The sequence below is a fragment of the Rana temporaria genome, chromosome 3, assembly GCF_905171775.1.
Source record: "Rana temporaria chromosome 3, aRanTem1.1, whole genome shotgun sequence".
In the NCBI taxonomy this organism is placed as follows: Eukaryota; Metazoa; Chordata; class Amphibia; order Anura; family Ranidae; genus Rana; species Rana temporaria.
This window is the reverse complement of record NC_053491.1, coordinates 365164467-365188861: the sequence shown is the minus strand read 5'-3', so window position 1 is coordinate 365188861 and position 24395 is coordinate 365164467. Positions and strand designations below refer to the sequence as shown.

The window sequence follows — 24395 nt, the reverse complement described above, 5'->3', positions numbered from 1 at the left end:
TGATCAAAGCCCACACTTTACAGGCATAGAGCCCACATGGCTGCTGATCATACGGTCGATTATATTTATGTGGTTGTACTCTTGATGCTAATAAATACTGTGTTTATTAGATCTGACTGGGAGCATCACCTGGATCACATGCCGATCAGCATGTTAACATAGAAGGTTATACAGCATTACTGCTGCTAGGTGACCAGCTGGGGGCTCGGCTCTCTATAACCAATAGTGCCAGCCTTCCCCTGCATGCACCCATAATGTCACCAGCACTAGGTCCTAATAGACTGCCGCCGCTGCCAAGGAGACAGATGCCAGACCAGCACTGTAAATAGCAGGGCCAGGACAGCTGGGGATCCCCACTGTGGCAGAACACCAGGGCCCGGTGGCAAGACAACCTTTGCAACCCTGATAGTTCTCCCACTGCTTTGGACCCTTATATTTTCTTGGTGTGCTGGTGACATATATCTCTTGTTTTCTGCCACCCTGGGGGGCCCCAGTATAGTAGGAAGGGAGCTCACTGCAGAACATATGAAAGGGCCCATAGTGGGATCGTAGTAAAGGCCCCAGGATAAATATATATAATTGCATTTTATAGTTGGCCCCCCTACTTTTGTCCCTGTCCCCCCATGTGCCCCCCCTAAATATGAAAGCTGGAGACGCCACTGCTTCTAGCGGGTGGGGGGTCCGATCGGGACCCCCTCCGCTGCGTGCGGGTTCCCACTGGGAGCGACCCGGGACGACGGCGCGGCTATTCGTTTATAGCCGCTCCATCGCGATCGCTCCCCGGAGCTGAAGCACGGGGAGAGCCGTATGTAAACACGGCTTCCCCGTGCTTCACTGTGGCGGCGTATCGATCGAGTGATCGCTTTTATAAGGGAGACTCGATCTATGACGTCAGTCCTACAGCCACACCCCCCTACAGTTGTAAACACACACTAAGTGAACACTAACCCCTACAGCGCCCCCTGTGGTTAACTCCCAAACTGCAACTGTCATTTTCACAATAAACAATGCAATTTAAATGCATTTTTTGCTGTGAAAATTACAATGGTCCCAAAAATGTGTCAAAATTGTCCGAAGTGTCCGCCATAATGTCGCAGTCACGAAAAAAAACGCTGATCGCCGCCAATAGTAGTAAAAAAATATTTTTTTTATAAAAATGCAATAAAACTATCCCCTATTTTGTAAACGCTATAAATTTTGCGCAAACCAATCGATAAACGCTTTATTGCGATTTTTTTTACCAAAAATAGGTAGAAGAATACGTATCGGCCTAAACTGAGGAAGAAAAAAAATTTACATATGTTTTTGGGGGATATTTATTATAGCAAAAAGTAAAAAATATTGAATTCTTTTCAAAATTGTCGCTCTATTTTTGTTTATAGCGCAAAAAATAAAAACCGCAGAGGTGATAAAATACCACCAAAAGAAAGCTCTATTTGTGGGGAAAAAGGGACGCCAATTTTGTTTGGGAGCCACGTCGCACGACCGCGCAATTGTCTGTTAAAGCGACGCAGTGCCGAATCGCAAAACCTGGCCTGGGCATTTAGCTGCAAAATGGTCCGGGGCTTAAGTGGTTAAAGGTTAAGTCCAGCCAAAGCTCGTTTAGCTGGGCTTCTAAGAATCACAGGAGTGCAATTTGTTTTGCATTCCTGTGACTGAAGTCCGCTCTCTGCTGACATCACAAAAATCAGTCCAGGAGATTTGGATTCGCCATGTGCCTGGACTGATGCACGTCTCAGCGAGCCGCGGAGACGGCCACTCTTCGCCCCTCCACAGCTCATTGCCTCAATGAGCAAGGAGGAGCACAGCAGAGAGCTGCTAATTAACAGTCAGCAGCTTTCTGCTCAGGGAGCTGCGAGAACCGAGCCATCGGCGGTGTTCGATCCCTCCGTTTTCAGTGTAGAGGCGCCCTGGGACAGATGCAGCATCGGATCAATGCTGTATCCACCTAGGTAAGTATGAAACTGAAAAAAAAAAAAAAAAACCTTTACTTCTCTTTTAATCAGTCTTGTTAATGTATTGCGCCAAAGTCATGAAGCATCTGCGTCACTTTTGGTTCCGATAACGCTTCGCAATACCAAATTCAGGTAGTTAAAAAAGGCATCACTTTTAAATTGTGGCGCAATGAATGTGTCAAATTCAAAAAAATATACTGACACTTCGTTTCTTATGAAAGTGAAGCTACACAAGACCAACTCTCGTTTGGGGGACAGGGGGAAAATGGAGTAGACAGATTTTGGAAAGTGCCTCACATGCATTCTAAAAGTGCGCCAAAATCTGGTACACGATCTAGACTGGTACGTGAATTTGGCATTTGAAACGCATGAGACACTTTCGCAAAATCTGTCTGTGACAATTTATGAATTAGACCCCATTCACACCTGAACGTTTTGTAGCTTGAAGCCTGAAGCTACAAAACGCTGGAGGGGAAAAAATCAATTATTCTCTATGGAGATGGTTCACATGTCCACTACAATACGCCTGAGGCCAGAAGTTCCAAAACGCCTGAAGCCAGAAGTTCCAAAACGCCTGAAGCCAGAAGTTCCAAAACGCCTGAAGCCAGAAGTTCCAAAACGCCTGAAGCTCAAAAAAGTTCTGGGACTTTTTTTTAGGCAGATGTGGGCGTTTTTTTGCAACATTGGTGACCCTTTCAGACCTGTCCAAAATAGCGGTAAAAAACGCCACAAAAATCGCGTCAAAAACGCAGCAAAAATCGCGGAAAACTCTACGCTCAGGTGTGAATGCAGCCTTACAGGGAGGATATCCAGAGAAAAAAGAGCCCTACTAATTGAATATTTAATTATCAACCCTCTAAAGACAAATAGCTAGATTCACATACATTTCCGCAACTTTGCGGCGGCGTAGCTTAAGGCATTTAAGCTACGCCGCCGTAAGTTAGCGAGGCAAGTACATGATTCTCAATGTACTTGCCTGCTAACTTACGGCGGCGTAGCCTAAAGCGGGCGGGCGTAAGGGCGCCTAATTCAAATTTCTCTAATGGGGCGTGTTTTATGTTAATGAGCTTGACCTTACATTTTTGACTTTTTTTTAACTGTGCATGCGCCGGGCGCCTATATCTCCCAGTGTGCATTGCGGCTACGTACGCCGCACAGCCTATTGATTTTGACGTGGACGTAAACGACGTAAATCCCTATTCACGGACGACTTACGCAAACGACGTAAAAATTTCGAATTTCGACCCGGGAACGGCGGCCATACTTAACATTACTATTCTATCTATTTGATGGAATAACTTTAGGCCTGTAATGCGTTACGTAAACGGCGTAAAAGTACTGCGTCGGCCGGGCATACGTTTGTGAATCGGCGTATCTACTAATTTGCATATTCTACGCTGACCGCAATGGAAGCGCCACCTAGCGGCCAGCCTCAATATTGCAATCTAAGATAGGACGGCGCAAGCCGTCGTATCTTAGATATGTTTAAGCATATCTCTGTTTGAGAATACACTTAAACATAAGTCGGCGTAGATTCTGAGTTAGGTCGGCTTATCTACTGATAAGCCGGCCTAACTCTTTCTGAATCTACCTACAAGACAAGGACTGAACAACCACAGAAGATATGCTGGGAAAACCTACTTTAAACTTTCCCAAATCCTCTTCTTCTAGCAGGTTTAGTCCTTTAGAAGAAATCAGACATACAGCTCGGCCTTCAAAAGTTGGGCCTACATCCCGGCCTTCTCCCATATTTGCTTACTAATGAAACTTCCCTGTTATGACCACAAACAAGTCACAGCTCAGCTAGACACATCCACTTCAATCTTCCTCCTCAAGATAAATCTTTACCTGACTGGACCTCTTTACCAACTTCCCTGGGAGCTCACTCCACCACCCACTACTCTGGACTAGAGAGATACCCATTACCATCACACAATGGTCCCTTAAAATCAGACAGGAATGTATAGAATGTATAGGAAATTTTTAAGTCAGATCATTTAACAGTTGAGAACAACTAACCTATCAAGTCAACAAACACTAGATATTGAGAGGCACTACAAACCTGAGCGACTCAGTTACCAGCAGCCAATTAATAACTCTTGAAGTTGGTGCCAATCAGCCCACTCCCCCACCCCCCATTTGTTTTTTTACTCCCAGTCTATGCACTGGCTGCACAGATCGTCCCCTTATCTAGGTATTAAGCTACTTTCATTTCTAAAAACTATATGCCAGATTCACAGAGAGCGGCGTATCTCTGTGCGGGCATAGCGCATCTCATATGCGCTACGCCGACGTAACATAGAGAGGCAAGTACAGTTTTCACAAAGCACTTGCTCCCTAAGTTACGGCGGCGTAGCGTAAATGGGCCGGCGTAAGCCCGCCTAATTCAAAGTAGGCCGGTAGTGGGCGTGTTGTATTAAAATGAATCTTGACCCCATGTAAATGAAGCGCCGAATGAACGGCGCATGCTCAGAGTCACGTCGAATTTACGCCCTAAGATACGACGGCTCAATGGCAACGACTTGAACGTAACCTACGCCCATCCCCATTCACGTACGACTTACGTAAAATCCGATGGCTGTTCCGTCGTCCATACCTTTGCATTGGCTGCGCCACCTATAGAGGTGTTTTATCTTTACGCCGGACGTACGCCTTACGTAAACGGCGTAGCTTACTGCGCCGGGCGCAAGTACGTACGTAAATCGGCGTATCTAGGTCATTTACATATTCGACGCGTAAATCAATGGAAGCGCCCCTTGAGGCCAGCGTAAATATGCACCCAAGATACGACGGCGTAGGAGACTTGCGTCGGTCGTATCTTGCCACAATTCAGGCGTATCTGATTTAGAGAATCAGCGCATAGATACGACGGCGCACATTTGGACTTACGACGGCGTATCAGTAGATACGTCGGCGCAAGTCTCTGTGAATCTGGCCCTATGTGCTCCCATCGTCCTCCCTGACTTCTCTTGTGCTGCACCTGGAACGACTTCCCAGCTTCTTTTATGCCTGGTACACACTACAGCTCAATTCAGAGCCACTGTACTAACAATCCGATATTGGCACAGCAATCTCCCCTGATGCCGCCTGACATTCGGCCAGTGTGTACTAGGCCTTAGAGCTTCCACCAATCTGGAATGCTTCAAGCTCTTCCTTAACTCATCACACTGCAACCTATTACATCCCGTCATTCTCCGCCTTCCAAACTGTATCAATAACATATTTTGTGCTGCACGGTGGAGCCCTTTTCCCTACTTCTATCAGATCATCCACCAATTGGAAACATTTTAGACTTTTAACCCAATCAGGACTGCTCTGGTGCTTTACCTTCAATATGGAACCTTTTCCCTTTCCTTATCATACCTTACCCAATCAGGACTGCTCTGGTGCTTTACCTTCAATATGGAACCTTTTCCCTTTCCCTATCATACCTTCAACAATCAGGACTGCTCTGGTGCTTTACCTTCAATATGGAACCTTTTCCCTTTCCTTATCATACCTTACCCAATCAGGACTGCTCTGGTGCTTTACCTTCAATATGGAACCTTTTCCCTTTCCTTATCATACCTTACCCAATCAGGACTGCTCTGGTGCTTTACCTTCAATATGGAACCTTTTCCCTTTCCCTATCATACCTTACCCAATCAGGACTGCTCTGGTGCTTTACCATCAATATGGAACCTTTTCCCTTTCCCTATCATACCTTACCCAATCAGGACTGCTCTGGTGCTTTACCATCAATATGGAACCTTTTCCCTTTCCTTATCATACCTTACCCAATCAGGACTGCTCTGGTGCTTTACCTTCAATATGGAACCTTTTCCCTTTCCCTATCATACCATTTACCAATCTTGAATGTTTCAGGTTCTCCGTTAAATCACTTCTTAGTGACCTATTATACACACCGCCTCTTTAAAAACCATCTGCTTCATCCTTCACCTCCTATTCTGTAGCCAGGACTCCTCTTGTGCTTCGTCTTCACTCTGGGACCCTTTGCTTGACTCTTTCTACTGAGTTGAAATGCTTATGGCTTTCCCAGAGCCGGTTCTATTCTTCAGATCTTCGATTGTAAGCTCTAATGAACAGGGCCCTCTGATTCCTCTTGTATTGAATTGTACTGGAAGTGTAATGTCTGCCTTCATTTTGCAAAGCACTGTGCAAACTGTTGGCCCTATATAAATTTTGTATAATAATACTAATAACCCAAAATTCTCTGATCCATCTTCCACTGTGAATCAATTACTTTCCTTTTGCTGTACCTTCAATCTAGGACCATTTCGCTGGTTCTGTTGGATCTTCCACTGAATGTGGAATGACGACTCTTCCCGAACACACTGCCTCATGATATCACCTGCCTCAAATACCCTTAACCTCAGAAACCTTTTTATTCCATTACCCACTTTTCCATAGACGGCCTTCCTTGCCAGTGCATGAAATGCACTACCAAACATGATATTAAACATTCATCCTGGCCAACTTTTCACACCTAAATTGGGCCACCCTAATCATCATCCTTCAATAAAAGAGAGAATTTTCCTTAACTCGGTGTATTTTCTTTCGGTTTTGTGTGTTCTTTTTGCCTATTAACCAATCTATTTTCAATCCACTATGTCTTTTCACTGTACACTTCAAACTTTTATAAATCAGAGAAAATTTAGTGGAGAAACGCAGCGATAGAGTGTTGCGCAGCAATGAACGACCAATCTTTCTAAACGGCCCTCCAACATCAGAAATATCCAGAGCAGAGGCCCCCACAGGTCAGTGTCATGTAGACAAACTTTTGTTTTCTAAGATGTTAAAGTAGCAAAAATATAGGAGTATCTAAAAAAAGTGGAGCACCCCTTCAAGCTCCTAACCTGACACATGACAATGGGGGGGACTAGAAGCCCATGTGTCTAGAACAGTTTGAACGCATGGTTCCCTCAGTGCTCCGAGAAGCCTGTGTTGCTGACCCGGCCCAGGGCGAGGTGGCTTTTACACCTCTTCTCCAGTAGTTACGATGCTGACCAATGATCCTGCTGTGGCTTCCATAGGAAGTGGACAGTATAGACGCCGCACTCAGTCCTTATCAGCTGTGGTAGGCAGGCGCCACCACCTGCTTCTGGGAAAGACGGAGCAGCTCCTCGCGAATGGCCTTGATGAGGGAGGCGGAGGAGTGACCGGGGTGAATGTCCTCAGCGGATGCAGCCGGGTAACAGATAGAGGGTGGGAGGTGCGCAGGGGGCTGGCGACCTGCTGCAGGTCTGTTCCCACCAAACATTGGTGGGGTGCCGTAGTCCTGGGCTCCATGAACGTGACCCTGGAAGAGAGATTTTTTAATTATTTATACTGAATGCAAAACAGAAGACAATGTTGGTCGGTTCCTGTACATTAACCCTTTCATGACCAGAGGTGTCCAGACCAAGTTTACCCAGTTGTGCAAACTTCATGGACAAAGTGTACGGTATGCTTCTGCTTGTACAATTTCCAATTGTCAAAATCACAGCTGGTGTGCAAATACAGCAGCTGTAGAAGCTGCTGCTGTCAAAAGAAAAAAACCAGAGCGTTTCGATACAGTGAGGGGAATTTACTAAGGCTCAGTTCACACATGTCCGGCTGCGCTGTAAGCGTGATTTTTAGTCTCGTATTGTTTTGTTCGTCAGTTCAGGTGCGATTCTGGTGGGAATCTTTTATATAAAAATTACGCCTGCACAGGACTCTTTTAAAATGCACCATGGCCGGCCTGCAGATATTTAAACCGGCTCCATGCAGAAGGCTGCCGGTTCATGTGTAATGTGAACTGGATGCGGTTCAAAAACGCATCCAATTCACATGTGAACCCAGCCTAAATCTGGAGCAGCTGTGCCTTTGTATCCACTCTATTTCTTTTATAAGTGAAACAAAGGGGTGAAAAGCATTCTATGAATGGAGGGGGCAGAATTTTTAATCGTACTCCTGTCCTCCATTCAGAAATTATGTTTCATTCATAGCAGCTGAAGAACGGCTTCTATGAATATAGGAGCTGGATGGAAGGGGTTGGCCCATTCGGGCACTTTTAATAATTAGAGCCTGTGACAGTTCCCACAGTTAAATGACCCCCCCAGCACCAGAAGATTACATTGGTGAAGTTGACACATCCTACCGACTGACGTTATGTCCCATGATTTTTGTGCTTTTTTTATTTTATTTATTTTATTTAGGCTTTAATAACATTCACACAGATCTATGCAAATGTTCTCCCACCTGTGCAGAAAATTTAAAGTGTTACTAAACCCACGACAGTAAAATCATTGGGCCAGATTCAGAAAGGAGTTACGACGACGTATCTCCAGAAACGCCTTCGTAACTCTGAGTGTGGGGCGTCGTATCTTGGCACCTGATTCAAAGAATCAGATACGCCAGAATTTGTCTAAGATACGACCGGCGTAAGTCTCTTACGCCGTCGTATCTTAGTTGCATATTTACGCTGGGCGCTTCCATAGATTTACGCATAGAATATGCAAATGAGCTAGATACGCAGATTCAGAAACGTACGTGCGCCCGGGGCATTGATATACGCCGTTTACGTAAGGCTTTTGTCGGCATAAAGTTACCCCTGCTATATGAGGCGTAGCCAATGTTAAGTATGGACGTCGGAACAGTGTAGAATTTTACGTGATTTACGTCGTTTGCGTAAGTCGTACGCGAATAGGGCTGTGCGTAAGTTACGTTCACGTCGAAAGCATTGACTATTTGCGACGTGATTTTGAGCATGCGCACTGGGATATGTTCACGGACGGCGCATGCGCCATTCGTTAGGAGCGTCAATTACGTGGGGTCACAAGTCATTTACATACAACACGCCCACTACCAGCCTATTTTGAATTACGCGGGCTTACGCCGGCCCATTTACACTGCGCCGCCGTAACTTAGGACGCAAGTTCTTTCTGAATACGGGACCTGCCTCACTAAGTTACGGCGGCGTAGTGTATCTGAGATACACCCGCCTAAAGATAGGCGATTCTACCTGAATCTGGCCCATTGTGTATATGTAGTAAAGCATGCTTGTTATACTCACTGTGGAACCTAAGGGGTTAATCCTGGCCATTGTGCAATAAAGGCCGTTTGATCCTCCCCTCCTTCCACAGTCCCCAAGCCACCTCATGATAGAAAAGAGCCTTGGAGATATCTACACATGCTCAGTTTGGTATGTAATGCTAGAGAATTTATTTTTTCTTTGTTGGGGAGGGGGGGGGGTGAATGTGATCGGCACAAGGCCAATCAGCACTCTCCAGACAGAGGGTCAGGGGTCATGAAGCATCATAGGACAGGCAGAGGAGAATGACAACTCCTCTAACAGACTTTACTCAGTGCTCGACCGGACACTGATAGAAGTCACAAGACTGCTATATACAGCTGAAGAGAAAGGGTATTTAGCAGTTTATAATTTACTAAAATAATTGCATTTCCATGTTCTGTGTACTGTGGGAGACCAGATATAGTGAATGCAGGGTCCTGGGTTTAGGAACACTTTAGGATCGGACCTTTAAATGGAAATTCCAGCCAATTATTTTTTGTTTTTGAAGAAGAAGGGGGGGGGGGGGGGGGGTTTGCCTTCAGTGACTGGAAATCTATCAAGCAGGTACACATACCCAATAGAAGCTCTATGCCCTTCCCATTTCATCCAAAACCAACACTATGCCATGAGGCTCATTCTTTTCCTGTCTTTAGCCCAAAGCATTAAACTTACAGCATCTCGGTGAGGGAAATTTCTGGTGGTCTCCTCATCACGGTTATAGTATGAAGAAGGCCAGCTAGGGCCCCCAGAAGGTTGTCCACTCCTGTTTAATGGCAGGTCTGTGGGTTGGGCTCCCATGCGGCTTGCGATGCCCACTTGGGTCAGCTGGTGGATCTGGGCAGAGCCTGTGGTGAAAAAAACAAACAAGAGCTCATTAGTAACAAATGATCAGCATAACACAATATATACCAAGCAAAAGGAAATTTGTTAAAGTGCATCTAAATCCAAGAACAAAAATGTAACATATTGCAGTTTATCATTACAACACACTAATGCCTCATACAAACAAGTGTTTTTCTCGGCAGGAAAAAAAAAACGTTGTTTTTCCCGATGGGATTCCTCTCAAGCCTGCCTTGCATACACACGTGCAGGCCAAATACCGCCTGTCCAAAGTGCGGTGACGTACAACGGGACTATAAAGGGGAAGTTCCATTCAAACGGTGCCACCCTTTGGGCTGCTTTTGCTGATCCTCGTGTTAGTAAAAGTTTGGTGAGAGACGATTCGTGCTTTTCATGCACTGCATTAAACAATGCAATAATTTACCAGAAAGAGCGCTCCCATCTCATACTTGATTCTGAGCATGCACGTTTTTCCCCCCCTCGGAAAAAAATCCGCCGGAAATGCCGACGGGAAAAAAGAAAGCTGTTCTCTTTTTTTTTTTAAGTTTTCTCGTCGGGAAAACTGAGATGGAGCATACATGCGGCCGGTTTTCCTGGCCAAAAGTGGTCATGGCAGTTTTCCCGACGGGAAAACCGGTCATGTGTACGAGGCATTTCTCTCCTAGAGTTATAATGCTTACTCACCGTTCTGTGTACTGCATCTGTAAAGGTGCAGCAAAAAAGAAAACAAATGCAGCTACTACACCCAAGGACTGGTAAGCCGTAATATACAACATTTTGTGGGTTTTGATATGAACATATAGAGGCGTAAAAAAAAATCATGGCGCCCCATAGCAAAGTTTTAATGGTGCCCCCAGCTACTTTTCCCTGCCAAGGTTCAATTTGAGGATATGTACATCCAAATCGGAGGAAGGGTTTAGGAATTACAGCTCAGAATAGCCATCCGCCTTTCTCAATGGGCCAAAAGTAATGGGACAGTTGAATCTGAAGCTGTTTCATGGTCAGGTGTGGGCTACTCTTTCGTTATTTCTTCATCAATTAAGCAGGTAAAAGGTCTGGAGTTGATTTTAAGTGTGGTATTTGCATTTGGAATCTACTGCTGTGAACCTACATCATGCGTTCCAAAGAGCTGTCTATGCAAAGAGCATTCAAAAGAACTGCCCATGCAAGTGAAACAGGCCATTGAGAAAGGCTTAAAAAAATAAACAAATCAGAAGGATAGCAGCAACATTAGGCATGGCCAAATCAACAGTTTGGTACATTCTGAGGAAAGAAGAATTCACTGGTGAGTTCAGCAACATAAAAAGGCCTGGACGTCCACAGAAGACAACAGTGGTGGATGATCACAGGATCCTCTCTATAGTACATCCAGACAAGTGAAGGGCACTCTCCAGGAGGTGGGCGTACCGTGTTTCTCCAAAAATAAGCCCGGGTCTTATATTAATTTTGGCATGACAGGAGATTGTGACAGGCTCTCTATGGAGCCGGTTCAGAGATCTCCGGGGTGGCTCTGGAGTGGATTGCACAGGGGTCCTGTGGGTCTTTGGCTCCATTTCAGGGCCCAATTCAGACAAAAATGTGTCCCTAAAACTGAGAACAGGGATGCACCGGACATCTGCTGCGAGCTGCATGCGGCTTAGATGTGAACCCAGCCCAAATAATTCTCAACAAAATATAAAGAATTAGCATTTTATTTATGACTATATTCATTTGTCCAATTACATTTGAGCCCCTGAAAATGGGGGGACTGTGTATAAAAATGGTTGGAGTACCTAAAACTTGTACTTGATATTTATGTTCAACCCCTTGAATTAAATCTGAAAGTTGGCATTTCAAATGTATTTGGATTGTTTGTTTTAACTCTATTCTGGTGGCATACAGAGCCAAAAGTATGAAAATTGTGCCTGTGTCCAAATATATATGGACCTAACTGTATGTCCTTAAAGTGGTTGTAAGCCCTTACACATACCAGTTGAAGTGACTGACCTCAGCTGATACACAGAGATTAAAAAAATCCTCCTACATAAGCTGAACTTGTTTATCTTTAGCCCCATCTTCTCTACAGCTGTTCAATGTACACAGCTCAAAGGCTATGTCTTAGCTCCAGAAGGCAGGGGGTGGGGGGAATCTGTCCTCACACAATGCATAGCACACAGCTAAGTGTAATCTGAGACCTGAGTGTAGGGAATGTACACCCCCCCCACATAGTGTTATAGGGACACATGCACAGCTGAGGCTGTCAATCACCATCTGTGTGCTGGGGGACTGTCCCCCAGTATACTGTGGTGTTGGCATAACCTTTCAGAAGTGTTCCATGCAGATAGCAGAGGAAGGAGAGAACAGGCAGGTACTACACTGAGGCTCAACCGCCTATTTTTACTGCCTCCCGGTCACATGTGTGCACAAGCATTCCAGTGTCCCCAGTATAATTAAAACACTGCTAAAAAAAATCCTGGGCAGGTGACCTCCCCAGACCCCATCCTGCCTAGATAGCAGGAGGGTGCAGGATGTTGGACACGCACCCCTTAGCTTTGCAGGAATGAGCACCCTGGCTAATTCCAAACTCACACAGTGCCATCTCTTTCTCCCTCTGTCGCAGCAGTCGCAACAGTGATGCGAGACAGAAGGAGAAAGATGGTCTGTGTGCTCAAGTGTTTAAAATGAACCAGAGTGATCATTCCATCAAAGCTGAGGTTCACGCACCAGACGCCTGGTGCATCCTGCCAAGCAGGATAGAGGGGGTTGTCTACCTAGGAGTTTTTCAAACAGGCTTGGGAGAGGCTGCACATGACCTATAGGCATGACAATGAAAAGCAGCTTTAAAATAGACGATCAAAGAACTTGGGTCAATTCAGAGGTCAGAATTTAAAAGTCGGAGTGCAGTCCAAGACTTGTAGCTACTCACTGACAAGCAGGACACATTTTGACTCCGCCTTAAAGGATAAGTTTACCTTTTTTTTCCCTAAATTTCAGCCCCCCTATGTATCAATATTGCATTCATATACTTTTTTTTGCAAAAATATTAAAGCTTTTCATTAAATCTATAGATCACTTACCTTACTGTCCTCATCCTTGTTTCCAAACATATCTATTGCTTCTTCCTTACTTCCTGAACAGACTAGAGGTCATGACACAGGAAGTTGTTGACCAGCTGACCTCATTAGCACACACCCTGCATCATCCAACCGCCTACCCACCCACCCTTTCTCAGCTGCGCATTTTTTAAATGAGATGCAATCAATCAGTGATCACTCTTCTCGCTAAATATACAATCAGATTGCATATGGAGGGAGTGGACAGAAACACCTAATTGTATTAGGGGCAGTTGGTTTGTTAGAAAGGGCTGCCTAATGCATCACACAACAGACCAAAAACTGTACATGCAGCATGTTTGGCAGAGTTTTGAACCACAACATTTCTCTGTCTGCAAGATGCTATTCAGAATGAATGGAACCACATCCCACAAATGCATGTAATGTGCATTGTTAGTGCAACGCAATAGTGTACGTGTACCCTAAATTTACCCTCTTTGCACACTCACCTCCTCCCATGCCAGATCCTCACACCGCCTGCACTGAAAAGTAACAGCACCTAATGCTGGAACTAAAAAGTCGATCCCCAAAATAGTCACAGACTCATATATATAAACCTAATGTTACATTTTCACCACCACCCACATCATGAACATTAATTACCTGAGGTGCTGCCGAGGGGGCGGGGTCTGGCCACAGATGGTATGTCCTCAGGGTACATCCTTGCAGGGTACTGCACCTCTGTTTGCTGGGGCTCTGCTGGAGCCGTTTCTGATGGGAGGAGGAATCCAGAACCGAACCCTGGACTCCTAAAAGGGGTGGAAACGAGACGTGAGAAAGGGGAGGAGCCTGAACCTGACAGACTCACCCCCACCAAAAAAGACACAACCTAAAGGATCACTAAATATAAATCACAAGCTGTTTTGTGTGAACAAGGCCTCATGGACCTAGGACATTTTGCAAACTCTCCTAGAAGCCTTTCCTCCTGGCAGCAGCGATTTGCAGAAAAAAAACTTCATGATGATTGTAAAAGTTTGAAACACGTTTAGGAGCATTTACAGGTGTCAAGTGCTTGAGTGTGAATAATTTAATTGGCCAAACAATCATTTATTTTGGCCACTGAAATGAATGAACTTTCAAGCGATAAACGCGCCCAGGGTTAACACGAGTTTAGACGCGTTTACAAGCACCAAGCATTTTTTTTCTGCCAAAACGCTGCTGCTCCTGATTATACTGGCAAAGGTTTTTTTCTGCCTCCAAAAGCTTCAACCACTAAACGCTGCTAAAAGCCTATGTGTGCATGGATACATAGGATAAACGTGGAGGAGTTTAGAGGCAGGAAAATAAAAATGCCTGACGCCCCTAGAATAATGTGACCAGATTTCTAAAATGAAATCCGGGGACATATTTTTTCTTTACTAGTAATGGCGGCAATCAGCGACTCTCTACCCGTCGCCACCCGCCTCACAGCCTCTCAAGTCTTAAGCCTCGTACACACGATCAGTCAATCCGATGAGAACGGTCTGAAGGACAGTTGTCATAGGTTAACCGATGAAGCTGACTAATGGTCCGTTGCGCCTACACACCATCGGTTAAAAAAACGATTGTGTCAGAACGTGGTGACGTAAAACACAACGACGTGCTGAAAAAACGAAGTTCAATGCTTCCAAGCATGCGTCGACTTGATTCTGAGCATGCGTGGATTTTTAACCGATGGTTGTGCCTACTAACGATCGGTTTTGACCTATCGGTTACCAATCCATCGGTTAAATTTTAAAGTAACTCATATTGACATACTACACATTTAGGAGTCATTATAGGTATCATTTGTCACATTAATATTTTCGTTAATAGCAGCAGCTATACATCACCATTATTTATTCATTTATCTCCAGTTGAGCGCAGTGGGGGTGGTTCATAGAAGGCCTTTTGTTACTACAATTTTTTTCAAATTTTAAAGTAAGTTGGCTTTTTTTTAACCTATGGTTAAATAACCTATGGGGCCCACACACGATCGGTTTTGACCGATGAAAACGGTCCTTCAGACCGCTGTCCTCTGGTTAACTGATCGTGTGTACGAGGCCTTACTCTTCGGGCTCCGGCTACTACTGGATGGGAAGCGGAGGAAGATCACTCCGCCAGGGAAGGCAAGGAGATAGGCAGGTGGCTGGCCAGGATTTGAGCCAAGGCAGAAGAACATGTGAGCGAAGCAGAATGGGCATGCGCCCGAAACTGAATAAATATTCCCTCCGCTCCGACCAGCACATGATCATCAGAAAGGTGCACAGATAATGGAAAAAATACAACCCCCCTATGCTAGAAGGCACAGCGAAGCGGAGGTGTGTAATTCTATTTTTGTTATTTTAATTCTGCACTAACTGTCCTTGAAATTGCCCCTGCCCCCTATAAAATCCAATCTGAAGACAAAACCAGGGACAGACTTGGTCCGGGGACAGTGTCCTCAATCAGGGGACTGTCCCCTGAAACTGGGGATGTCTGGTCACCCTACCCTAGAAGCACCTCTAAAAACCTCCAGTGTGCATGAGACCTTCTAAATGATTATGAAAAAAGCTTCAGGAGCTTATCAGAACTTAAAATTATTTAAATTAAAAGTGAGACACTGGGGGGGTGGGGGGGGAGGATTCCTGCACACCTATGACTTCCTGTCCTTTAGTAAAATAATACTGCAACCTACTACTTGCAAAGCCAGCCAGCCATACATGGATCACAATTTGGCCAGTTCAGCAATGTGGTTGTATAGAAATTGATTTACCGATTGACTTCTGTCCTGTCAGATTTTCCCTGCCTGGTCAGTGCTGCAGGCTATAGACTGCAAAGCTGATCAGTGTATTCTGATGGCTGGGAAGCCTCCCCACTGTCAGAATACAATAGCTCAGCAGGGAGGATTTGGACAATGTGGATGGGGGCACCAATTACATTTTCCTTTTGTTCAACTTGCTGGTTTAACAAAAAAAATAAAACACAAAAAACTGATCCATCCATGGGCTGCCTAAAATAAAGAGGTGCAACAGAAATAACAGTACTCTGCTTTTAACTGTCACAGTTGTAAAATACCTATACAAAATAGGTAAGAAGGGTCTAAATTTGAGCCTATGAAAATATAGGCCCAGATTCACAGAGAGCAGGGCGCACATTAGAAGACGTATGCCGACGTAGGTGGAAGTGGGCGTGACCCATGCAAATGAGGCGTGACCCCATGCAAATGATGGGCCGAGCGCCAGACAGATACGTATCACGAACTGCGCATGCGCCGTGACGTGGAAGCATCCCCCTGCGCCTGCTCACAACCACGTCGGAACAACTGCCTAAACTACGCCGGATCACTGCGTACGGCGTGAACGTAACCTACGCCCAGCTAGACACGTCCAACGTAAAATACTCCGGCTTGTGTTCCCTGGTGCAGACCTGTGCATGTTTGCTGCCGAGTTGCACCTCCTTTATGGGGCCTAACTTTACGCCGGACGTACAACTTACGCGCACCTCACGTAGCCTGCGTCGGGCGCATGAACGAACGTTCGTGAATCGCCGTATTTCTCTCATTTGCATATTTGAATTTCTAATCAATGGGAGCGCCACCATGCGTCCAGCATAAATGTGCGCCCACCCTACGCCGGCAAGCTACGTCGGCGGGGTGAAGCCTGTTTTTAGGCGCATCTTAGTTTGTGGGTCTGGCGCACAGATACGTCGCACATTTGCACTTACGTCGGCGTAACTTGTTATACGTCGGCGTAAGTGCTTTGTGAATCTGGTCCACTGGTGTGAGTTTATTGGTTATGAGCCCCGCCTTTTCTCTGAACAACCCTGCCCACATACACTGGAGTACAAAAAGGAGATTGCAGAGCACAAAAACCTATGGCAAGGGTTTTGCACCAAAAAAATAAAGCTAAACTCCAGGATAAGCAAACATTGTCTAAATACAAGAGTCGTGTGTATCCTAGAAACTTGGCGTGCATTGTGTATTTCCTTCAGATCTGTGCAGTATCCAGAGTGAAACTTTACCTTTGTGTAGGAGCTTCCTGCAATAAAGACCGGTCACTGATGCTCTCTCTCCTTGTGCAGGGTGATTGGTCTTGTCTCCGCCCCCTCTTGTAGTTTTCTAAAGGGGGCAGCCTGTAGTGGGTGGTGTCTGTTGGGTCCCTCCCACAGCTCTGCCCTCTACCCTTGTGCAGGGTGACTGATCTTGTCTCCGCCCCTTCTTGTAGTTTTCTAAAGGCAGCCAGTAGTGGGTGGGGTCTGTTGGGTCTCTCCCACAGCTCTGCCCTCTACCCTTGTGCAGGGTGATTGGTCTTGACCCCTCATGTACTGTAGTTTTCTGAAGGCAGCCTGTGGTGGGTGGGGCCTGCTCTGTGCACCCACAGACTATGTACAGCACAGTGATACTACTATTTTTATTTTTGATATCCCGGGTTAAAAAAGGCATTTTGGTGTATACAGAGTGACTTTATATTTTTTGTGGCTACTGAGGAATATATTTAAATAAAACTTTTGTTTCTGGGGGTTCAGCTTTAAATTTAGGGAAGAATTAGCAACTGTTCTGACTTAAGCAAAGCTAAAGTACTTGCTTCTGGCAGCAGCAATTCACTGGTTTTACTTAATGCTTTATGTGCTGACAGATCCTATGAAGACAAGCAAGCGCAATCTGACTGCCCCAGGGGATAGAAAAGGAAGGGGGGAGACACTCAACATGAATGTGGGAAAGGTGGGGGAGGGGGGGCATGACGGATAGAAATGGAGACAGGTTTCCCAAACTTCCCAACTGACAACTGTGAGAATATTCACTTGATATTATGCACAAGCCCCACACATGGGACCCCCTCCTGAAAACAGGATTCCTTTACATTTATCATCAATTTCATGATGAGCGGACACTGCCTCCTTTCATGTGAATACCAACATGAAAAACACAGTGCGCAGGAAAAAAATGTCTCCCCCTCAGGTCTGCATCCTTATTTTAAAAAAAATGTCAGTTCTAAGGCCAGCCATACACGGTTCGAATCGTGGCCCGTTCAACCGACCAAGATTTGAACCGTTAATGGGCAGGCTGAATGTACCAAGTCAATTGATCCATCAACTTGGGTAAAAATAGCCTGCTGGATTCTCCTGCGATTATCGCTAATGGCTTCTATAGCCGCTAACAATGCTCACTGTCTTCTCCCGGTGACTTGTCCTTAAGGTTCCCTAACGAGAAAGATCCTTCAAGGACTGCGCAGGCGCAAATATGCCAACGGAAATCTCCGAACCTCGCCCGACATCCAGGCTCATTCTTTAACATCCCCGTCGAAATCCATGTCGCCCTGGATGCCGGCCGAGGTTCGGAGATTTCCGTCGGCAAGTTTGCGCCTGCGCAGTCCTTAAAGGAACTTTCTCGTTAGCCGGAACCATATCGGCAGATCATCGGCGGGGATGGCTTCCCCCGCTCGCCCCCATGCCAGGAAAAGACAAAAGCCCGGCAGGAGGAATTCCTGTATCAACACTGTCTGTGTTGATGGGGGGAATTGAGCGAATTGCTTTCCTGCAAAAAATAAATGTGTTCCATGTATGGCTGGCCTAATAAGCTGACTTTGCTTTACAAAGATATTTTTGGTTGTTAAAGCGGAGGTTCCACCGTTTTTTTTTTTCTAAAAGCCAGCAGCTACTGACTTTTAAAATATGGACACTTACCAGCTCCCACAATGTCGGCTGCACCCGCCGCCATCCTCAGTGAGGGAATCAGGAAGTGAAGCGTTGCGGCTTCACTGCCCCCTACTGCGCATGCGCGAGTAGCGAGGTGCGCCGTCTCTGGTCCCCGTTCTCCCCCGGGAACAGTGCGTTTCCCAGGACACAGCGGGGATGCGGGAATGGGCGTGACTCCTGCATGAGTCTGTTCCCGGAAGTGGGTGCAAATACCTGTCTTAGACAGATATCTACACCCCCCTCCCCCCTGAAAAGTGCCAAATGTGACACTGGAGGGGGAAAGGGTTCCGAAAAGCGGAAGTTCCATTTAAGGTTCATTCACAAGAGGGGCACTGATCTGCATTGATCAGCACAGGATCAACGCAAGAACAATGAGAACACAATTGCGGTAAGACTGTGCAGTACTGTAAGTACAGTCTTCGTAAATGAGCGGAAGTTCTGCTGATTTCCATCATCCAATCATTTGCAAGAAAAAACAATTATTTTACTTTTCTTGCATGTAATTGAGTATATTTTGTAAAGTGAAGCTTTATTTCGTTTACTAAGCTCTGGGGCAACTGCTCTTAGGCTGCATTCACACCTGAGCGTCGGTCGTTCGGTCGTTTTTTTGGGCGTTTTTTTTCTGGCGTTTTGTCGCGCGTTTGCATACAGCGTCGTGCGACGTTTTTGTACTTCGGCGTTTTTTATTTTAGCCAATAGGAAAAATGATCATCTTTTCATCACTTGTTGCTATGTTGGTAGATTTTTTTAATCTTCTGCATGGGCGACAAGTTCTATTTATTAAAGCGGCAAAACACCCGTAGCAAACGCCCGTTGTCGCGCGATACGCTCAATTCGCGCGTTTCCCATTACTTTCTATGGGAAAAAAAAACGCTCAAACCGCACGATACGCGCGACAAAAAAAGGTCCGGGACTTGTTTGAGCTTCGCGCGACAGGCGTTTGGGCGTTCAGGTGTGAACAGTCACCATAGGGAATAATGTTAATTCTTCCCTCTGGCGTTTGTGAGCAGTGCGCTTCAGGCGTAAAAACGCCTAGGTGTGAATGGGGCCTTACAAGTGTTTGATTTACTAAACGCAATACATCTATTACAATACACAAAAAAGAACCTGAACTTTACATTTAAGAAGGAAATAAAGAAAGCACTGCAATGAGTTTTACCATATTGCTGCCCACGACAGCATCCAATCACACTGCGTGACAGTGAATACAAGTTATGCACACAACAATGTGTGGTGTATGGTTAGAACAAGCCCTATCTGCCTCCCCTATAAAAGATGGCGTGTCATTTGGGTCTGGTGGTCTTTTATACGAGTTTTGCTCTAGATCAGGGGTCCTCAAACTACGGCCCTCTAGTTGTTCAGGAACTACAATTCCCATCATGCCCAGTCCTGTCTGTGAATGTCAGAGTTTTACAATGCCTCATGGGACTTGTAGTTCCGCAACAGCTGGAGGGCCGTAGTTTGAAGTTCCCTGCTCTAGATTAACCCAGGTGCTCTGAAGCCTGCATTGCACAAATACATTTGGGAACAGCCTATAATATTCTCAGATTTCTCACACCTCACATTATCAGAGGTGAAATATTCCCCCCGGAGCCCAGGGGGTGGTGGTGGTGCCTGGCCATAACAGACCGCCAAACGCCGCAGATCAATCTCTCTGCACATCAGCCATCGAGCACGACTGCAAAGTCAATGGGCCGTGACTGTTGTACCGGCTCACTGATCTCATTATGAACGGAATCTGGAGGAAATTTCCAGCCAGTGTTCCTGTGCCAGAACCAACTGCATTCTGGGTAAAGAAAGAACCGTCAATAGGGGAACTCCAACTATTAGTAACTGCACTAAAAATATACACTACAGTTTTATCAATTATAAACCTCTTCTTATGGCCTGGTTCACACGGCTGCAACTTCAAGAAGCACCCCATTGACTGCAACGGAACCATTCTAATCAGTGCGACTGAAGTCACAGCGACTTAGAAAAAGGTTCCTGTATTACTTTAGGGCGACTTCATCACGACTTCTGTTAATCAAGTCACAAGCAGCCCACAATGAAGTCGTATGGCAAAGACGCACCTGAAGTCACGCAACTTCTTGGTCCCAGCAGTGTGAACCAAGCCTTATTTGTATCTTTTCAATGACTGCCTGTAAGCAGGTGACTTTCAGAGATTGTCTTTCAAAATATCCCAGACAAAATACACATTTGGGAGTTGTTTTAGCTGCCAAAATATTAGTATTTTTGTCCATCAAAATCCAGAGATTTACACAGCTGCCACATAATGCAGCCCTGTCTGGTAAATCATGAGACCTGATTTTTTCCTGCTGCAGTTCAGCAACACATACAGGTATTGTCCTTCCCTCAGTGTGTGCCTGTACAGCGAAAAGAGGAGCAGCAGGCTTATAAACTCATTTATCAGTCACTCTGCTCAGCATATATATTGCAATGCAGCACAATTGTCTGGCTCCTCCTTGTGCTACGTGTCTCCCTATCCTAGTCTAAGCTCTGCTGTACAGGGATTGGAAGACACTAATAGCAGGTCAAAGTTCCATTAAGAGAATACATTCAGGGTGCATGTGTGGATGTTTGCAGGTGAAAGGGAGCTCTGGCGTAAACTTCCAGCACTCTTCTGCAGCCGGGGAGCTATTACCCATGCATGTGCATATATGTGCTGCCCGCAATAGTAAATCACACTAAGCAAACACTTTACCTTGTTAGCAAGCTGGGAGCCGAAGGCTGTGTCACACCATAATCCACAAATCTCTAAAAAGAAAAAAGAGTAAGTGATTGAAACTCATCAGAGAATTCTGACAGCTACACAATTCTGGTCTCAAAGTGGTTGTTACCTTAAAAGAAAAAAAAAAACGTATCCTGTTGTTTAAAGCATGTTATACAGCACATACAGCACAGTGCTTGTGCTGTGTAATTTGGCCCCTGTATCACCTGAAATATATGGCTGATCTTGCCTGGTGCTGCCCTCCCCTCTGTAAACGGACCACGATTTATCATGGCTGCTGAGCTACTGTCAGTTTACGTGCCTCTGTCATCCGCTCTCTCTCCTCTCCCCCCTCCTTCCTGCCTGTCAGCTCCCACCAGTGCCCGGCCACTCCCCCGTAATTGAAAATTACTTTTCAATTGTCATACAATCCTCTCTGTTTGATAATATTATGTGGTCAGTGTGTGTGCTCTATCAAAAAAAAATGCCACTTTATACCTTATTACTTAGCACCACTCGTGACCAGTCGTCTCTCTCTCCTCCCGACTTAAAGCGGGGGTTCACCCTTAGAGGGCACTTTTTCCCCTTAGATTCCTGCTCGTTTTCTCTAGGGGAATCGGCTATTTGTTTTAAAATATGTGCAGTACTTACCCGTTTACGAGATGCATCCTCTCCGTCGCTTCTGGGTATGGGCTGCGGGAATGGGCGTTCCTTCTTGATTGACAGTCTTCCGAAAGGCTTCCGACGGTCGCATCCATCGCGTCACGATTTTCCGAAAGAAGCCGAACGTCGGTGCGCAGGCGCAGTATAGAGCCGCACCGACGTTCGGCTTCTTTCGGCTACGAGTGACGCGATGGATGCGACCGTCGGAAGCCTCTCGGAAGACTGTCAATCAAGAAGGAACGCCCGCTCCCGAAGACCCATACCCGGAAGCGACGGAAGAAGATGCAGCTCGAAAACGGGTAAGTACTGCTTATATTTTAATACAAATAGCCGATTCCCCTAGACCGAACGAGCAGGAATCTAAATGGAGAAAAAAAAAATGTAATACATGGGTGAACTCCCGCTTTAAGTCAGCGGGGGATTTTCGGCCCCTTCCGCTGTAGCTGTCAGATCGAGAGAGGAGGTCGGTGGCCGGTCACGTGAGCGCTGCTATAAAATAGGATATAAAGCATTTTTTTTTTATACAGCACACACACTGGGGCACCTAACATTATCAAACAGAGAGGATTGTATGAAGAGAGCACATTGGTTTAACAACCACTTGAAGTGCAGAAGGTGCACAGGCAATTAACAGCTCACAAGATTTCTGGCAAGAGCTACAGATATAACAAAACATTTTAAATTATGTATTTAAAAGAGAAGTATGGCCAACGCTTTTTAGGCATACTTCTCTTCTGGGTGACAGGAGTGCACTTATTTTTGCACTCCTGTGACTCAGATTCAGCTCTGCAGGGATCCCAACAAAAATGTCGGGACCTGCCCAGCTGGCTCTGCCTCTCAGTGCACTGCTGAGAGCCTGAGCTAGTCACTCCCTCCACAGTGCATCACTCCAGTGAGTGCCGGAGCAGCAAAGCAGAGAGACTGACAGACTGAGAACTGAGTGATCAGCAGCCATGTGATCACTCAGTTCTCGGTGTTAGAGCCGACAAGGGACAGCTGCAGTATCAAATCAATTCTGCAGCCATCTACTGTGTTTCTTTTTTTTCAGCCCCACACTTCTCCTTTAACAGACCAAAGGGGAGCAAATTAAAAAGTTTCAGGCTTCATTTCCATGCACGTTTTTACAGCCACTTTCTTTAGCCTTTTTTACAGCTTAAAAACACCTGTCCATGTTTATTTATTTATTTTTTTTTTTGAGCTGGAGCTCAAAAACGCAACAGTAGAGTTTTTGAGCGTTTTCGCACGTTTTTGAGCGTTTTTACAGCTCTACTCTGGAGCTTCAGAACGCCCTGGTCCTGCGTTTTTTTTACAGCTCAAAAACGCCTATGCCATTTGCAGCTCAAAAACGCCTATGTGGGCATGGTGCCATAGAATAACATGGACAGGCGTTTTTAAGCTGTAAAAAACGCTCAGAAAGGTGGCTGTAAAAACGTCAGTGGAAATGAAGCCTCATTGTTCGGTTTTACATACAGTTTATGCTTACATTCAGTCAATGTAAAACCTTCAAAGTTGAGTTCCAGTTTGTAGGCTATCCAGATTAAGCATATTTCAGTTTACAAATACCAGTGTCATTTCAGCATTATTTCCTTTTGCTGTGTGCGGTTAGTCTCTCCTACAAAGAAAAACTTTCCTCTGTGGCATTCGATCGAGGAAGTTTCTATATCATCTGATTCTGCACAATGTCATTGTCACGGGTCATAAGGGAGAGCTATTAGCAGAAGGAAATATAGCAAGAAAATAATGGAGGCCCGTCTGAATAACTGAAATTGTTTGGCGTGGACTGACTTTATAATGTGTATAGCAGCAGTTCTCAGTAAAGGACTCAGTAAAGGAACAAGGGTGAAATTTCCTTTGCTTTGTGAACCTTTGCCTTTAGCAGCCCCGCAGGTTATGTTTTGCTTCTTCTGTTCAAGTGAACAGCTGATATACAGTTATGGTTTTCTTCTTATTTAAAATGATGGATCTGGTCCCTTCAGTGTAGAAGACTTGTTAACCACTTGAGCATGTTGTATATTGATTTGATACGGGATTTGTACAGCGTCGAATGCGCGTATATAAGAGATATGTCCAAAACTTCAACAAAGATTTTAGGACTTATCTCTTACATCCAGCTCCTCTCCCCCTGCTGCTGCTATTACCAGCTGACCCTGACAGTCTGTGTTTGCTTTGTATTACACAGCAAGCTGTCAAAACGACACATGAAAAACGATACATGTAGATAGTTGTGACAGACCTAGCTGCGACAGAGGCTTTTGGAGAGGACTGAATGCGAGCCTCTAGCCTTCCGATTATGGGCCAGGGCCTCAAAACAGGAAGGCGCATGGGTTATCCCGGCAGACAGACCTGGAACCTTAAGACTACTTTTCCAACATCCTTGAGTTGACCCATTCAGGGTCCCACTGTGGCTGTTGGACTGTTTCTCAGGGGGGGGGAGTATTGTCATGGGCCTTGGAATGCTAAAGTGT

At 45.5% G+C, this 24395-nt stretch overlaps 1 protein-coding gene across 2 annotated transcripts in view; it reads right to left on the bottom strand.

Annotated features, from left to right (window-relative positions):
- Positions 1 to 5581: 5581 nt before the first annotated feature.
- Positions 5582 to 24395, bottom strand: part of KIAA1549 (KIAA1549 ortholog) — a 155370-nt gene continuing 136556 nt past the window's right edge. For both annotated transcript variants that reach the window (XM_040345399.1, XM_040345400.1), the window contains exons 17-20: positions 21262 to 21314; positions 13527 to 13672; positions 9664 to 9836; positions 5582 to 7254 (exon numbers count right to left, since the gene is read on the bottom strand). In XM_040345399.1, the coding sequence (XP_040201333.1) occupies positions 7024 to 7254; positions 9664 to 9836; positions 13527 to 13672; positions 21262 to 21314 (603 nt within the window). In that variant the 3' untranslated portion in view covers positions 5582 to 7023. The remainder of the gene's footprint in view (positions 7255 to 9663; positions 9837 to 13526; positions 13673 to 21261; positions 21315 to 24395) is intronic.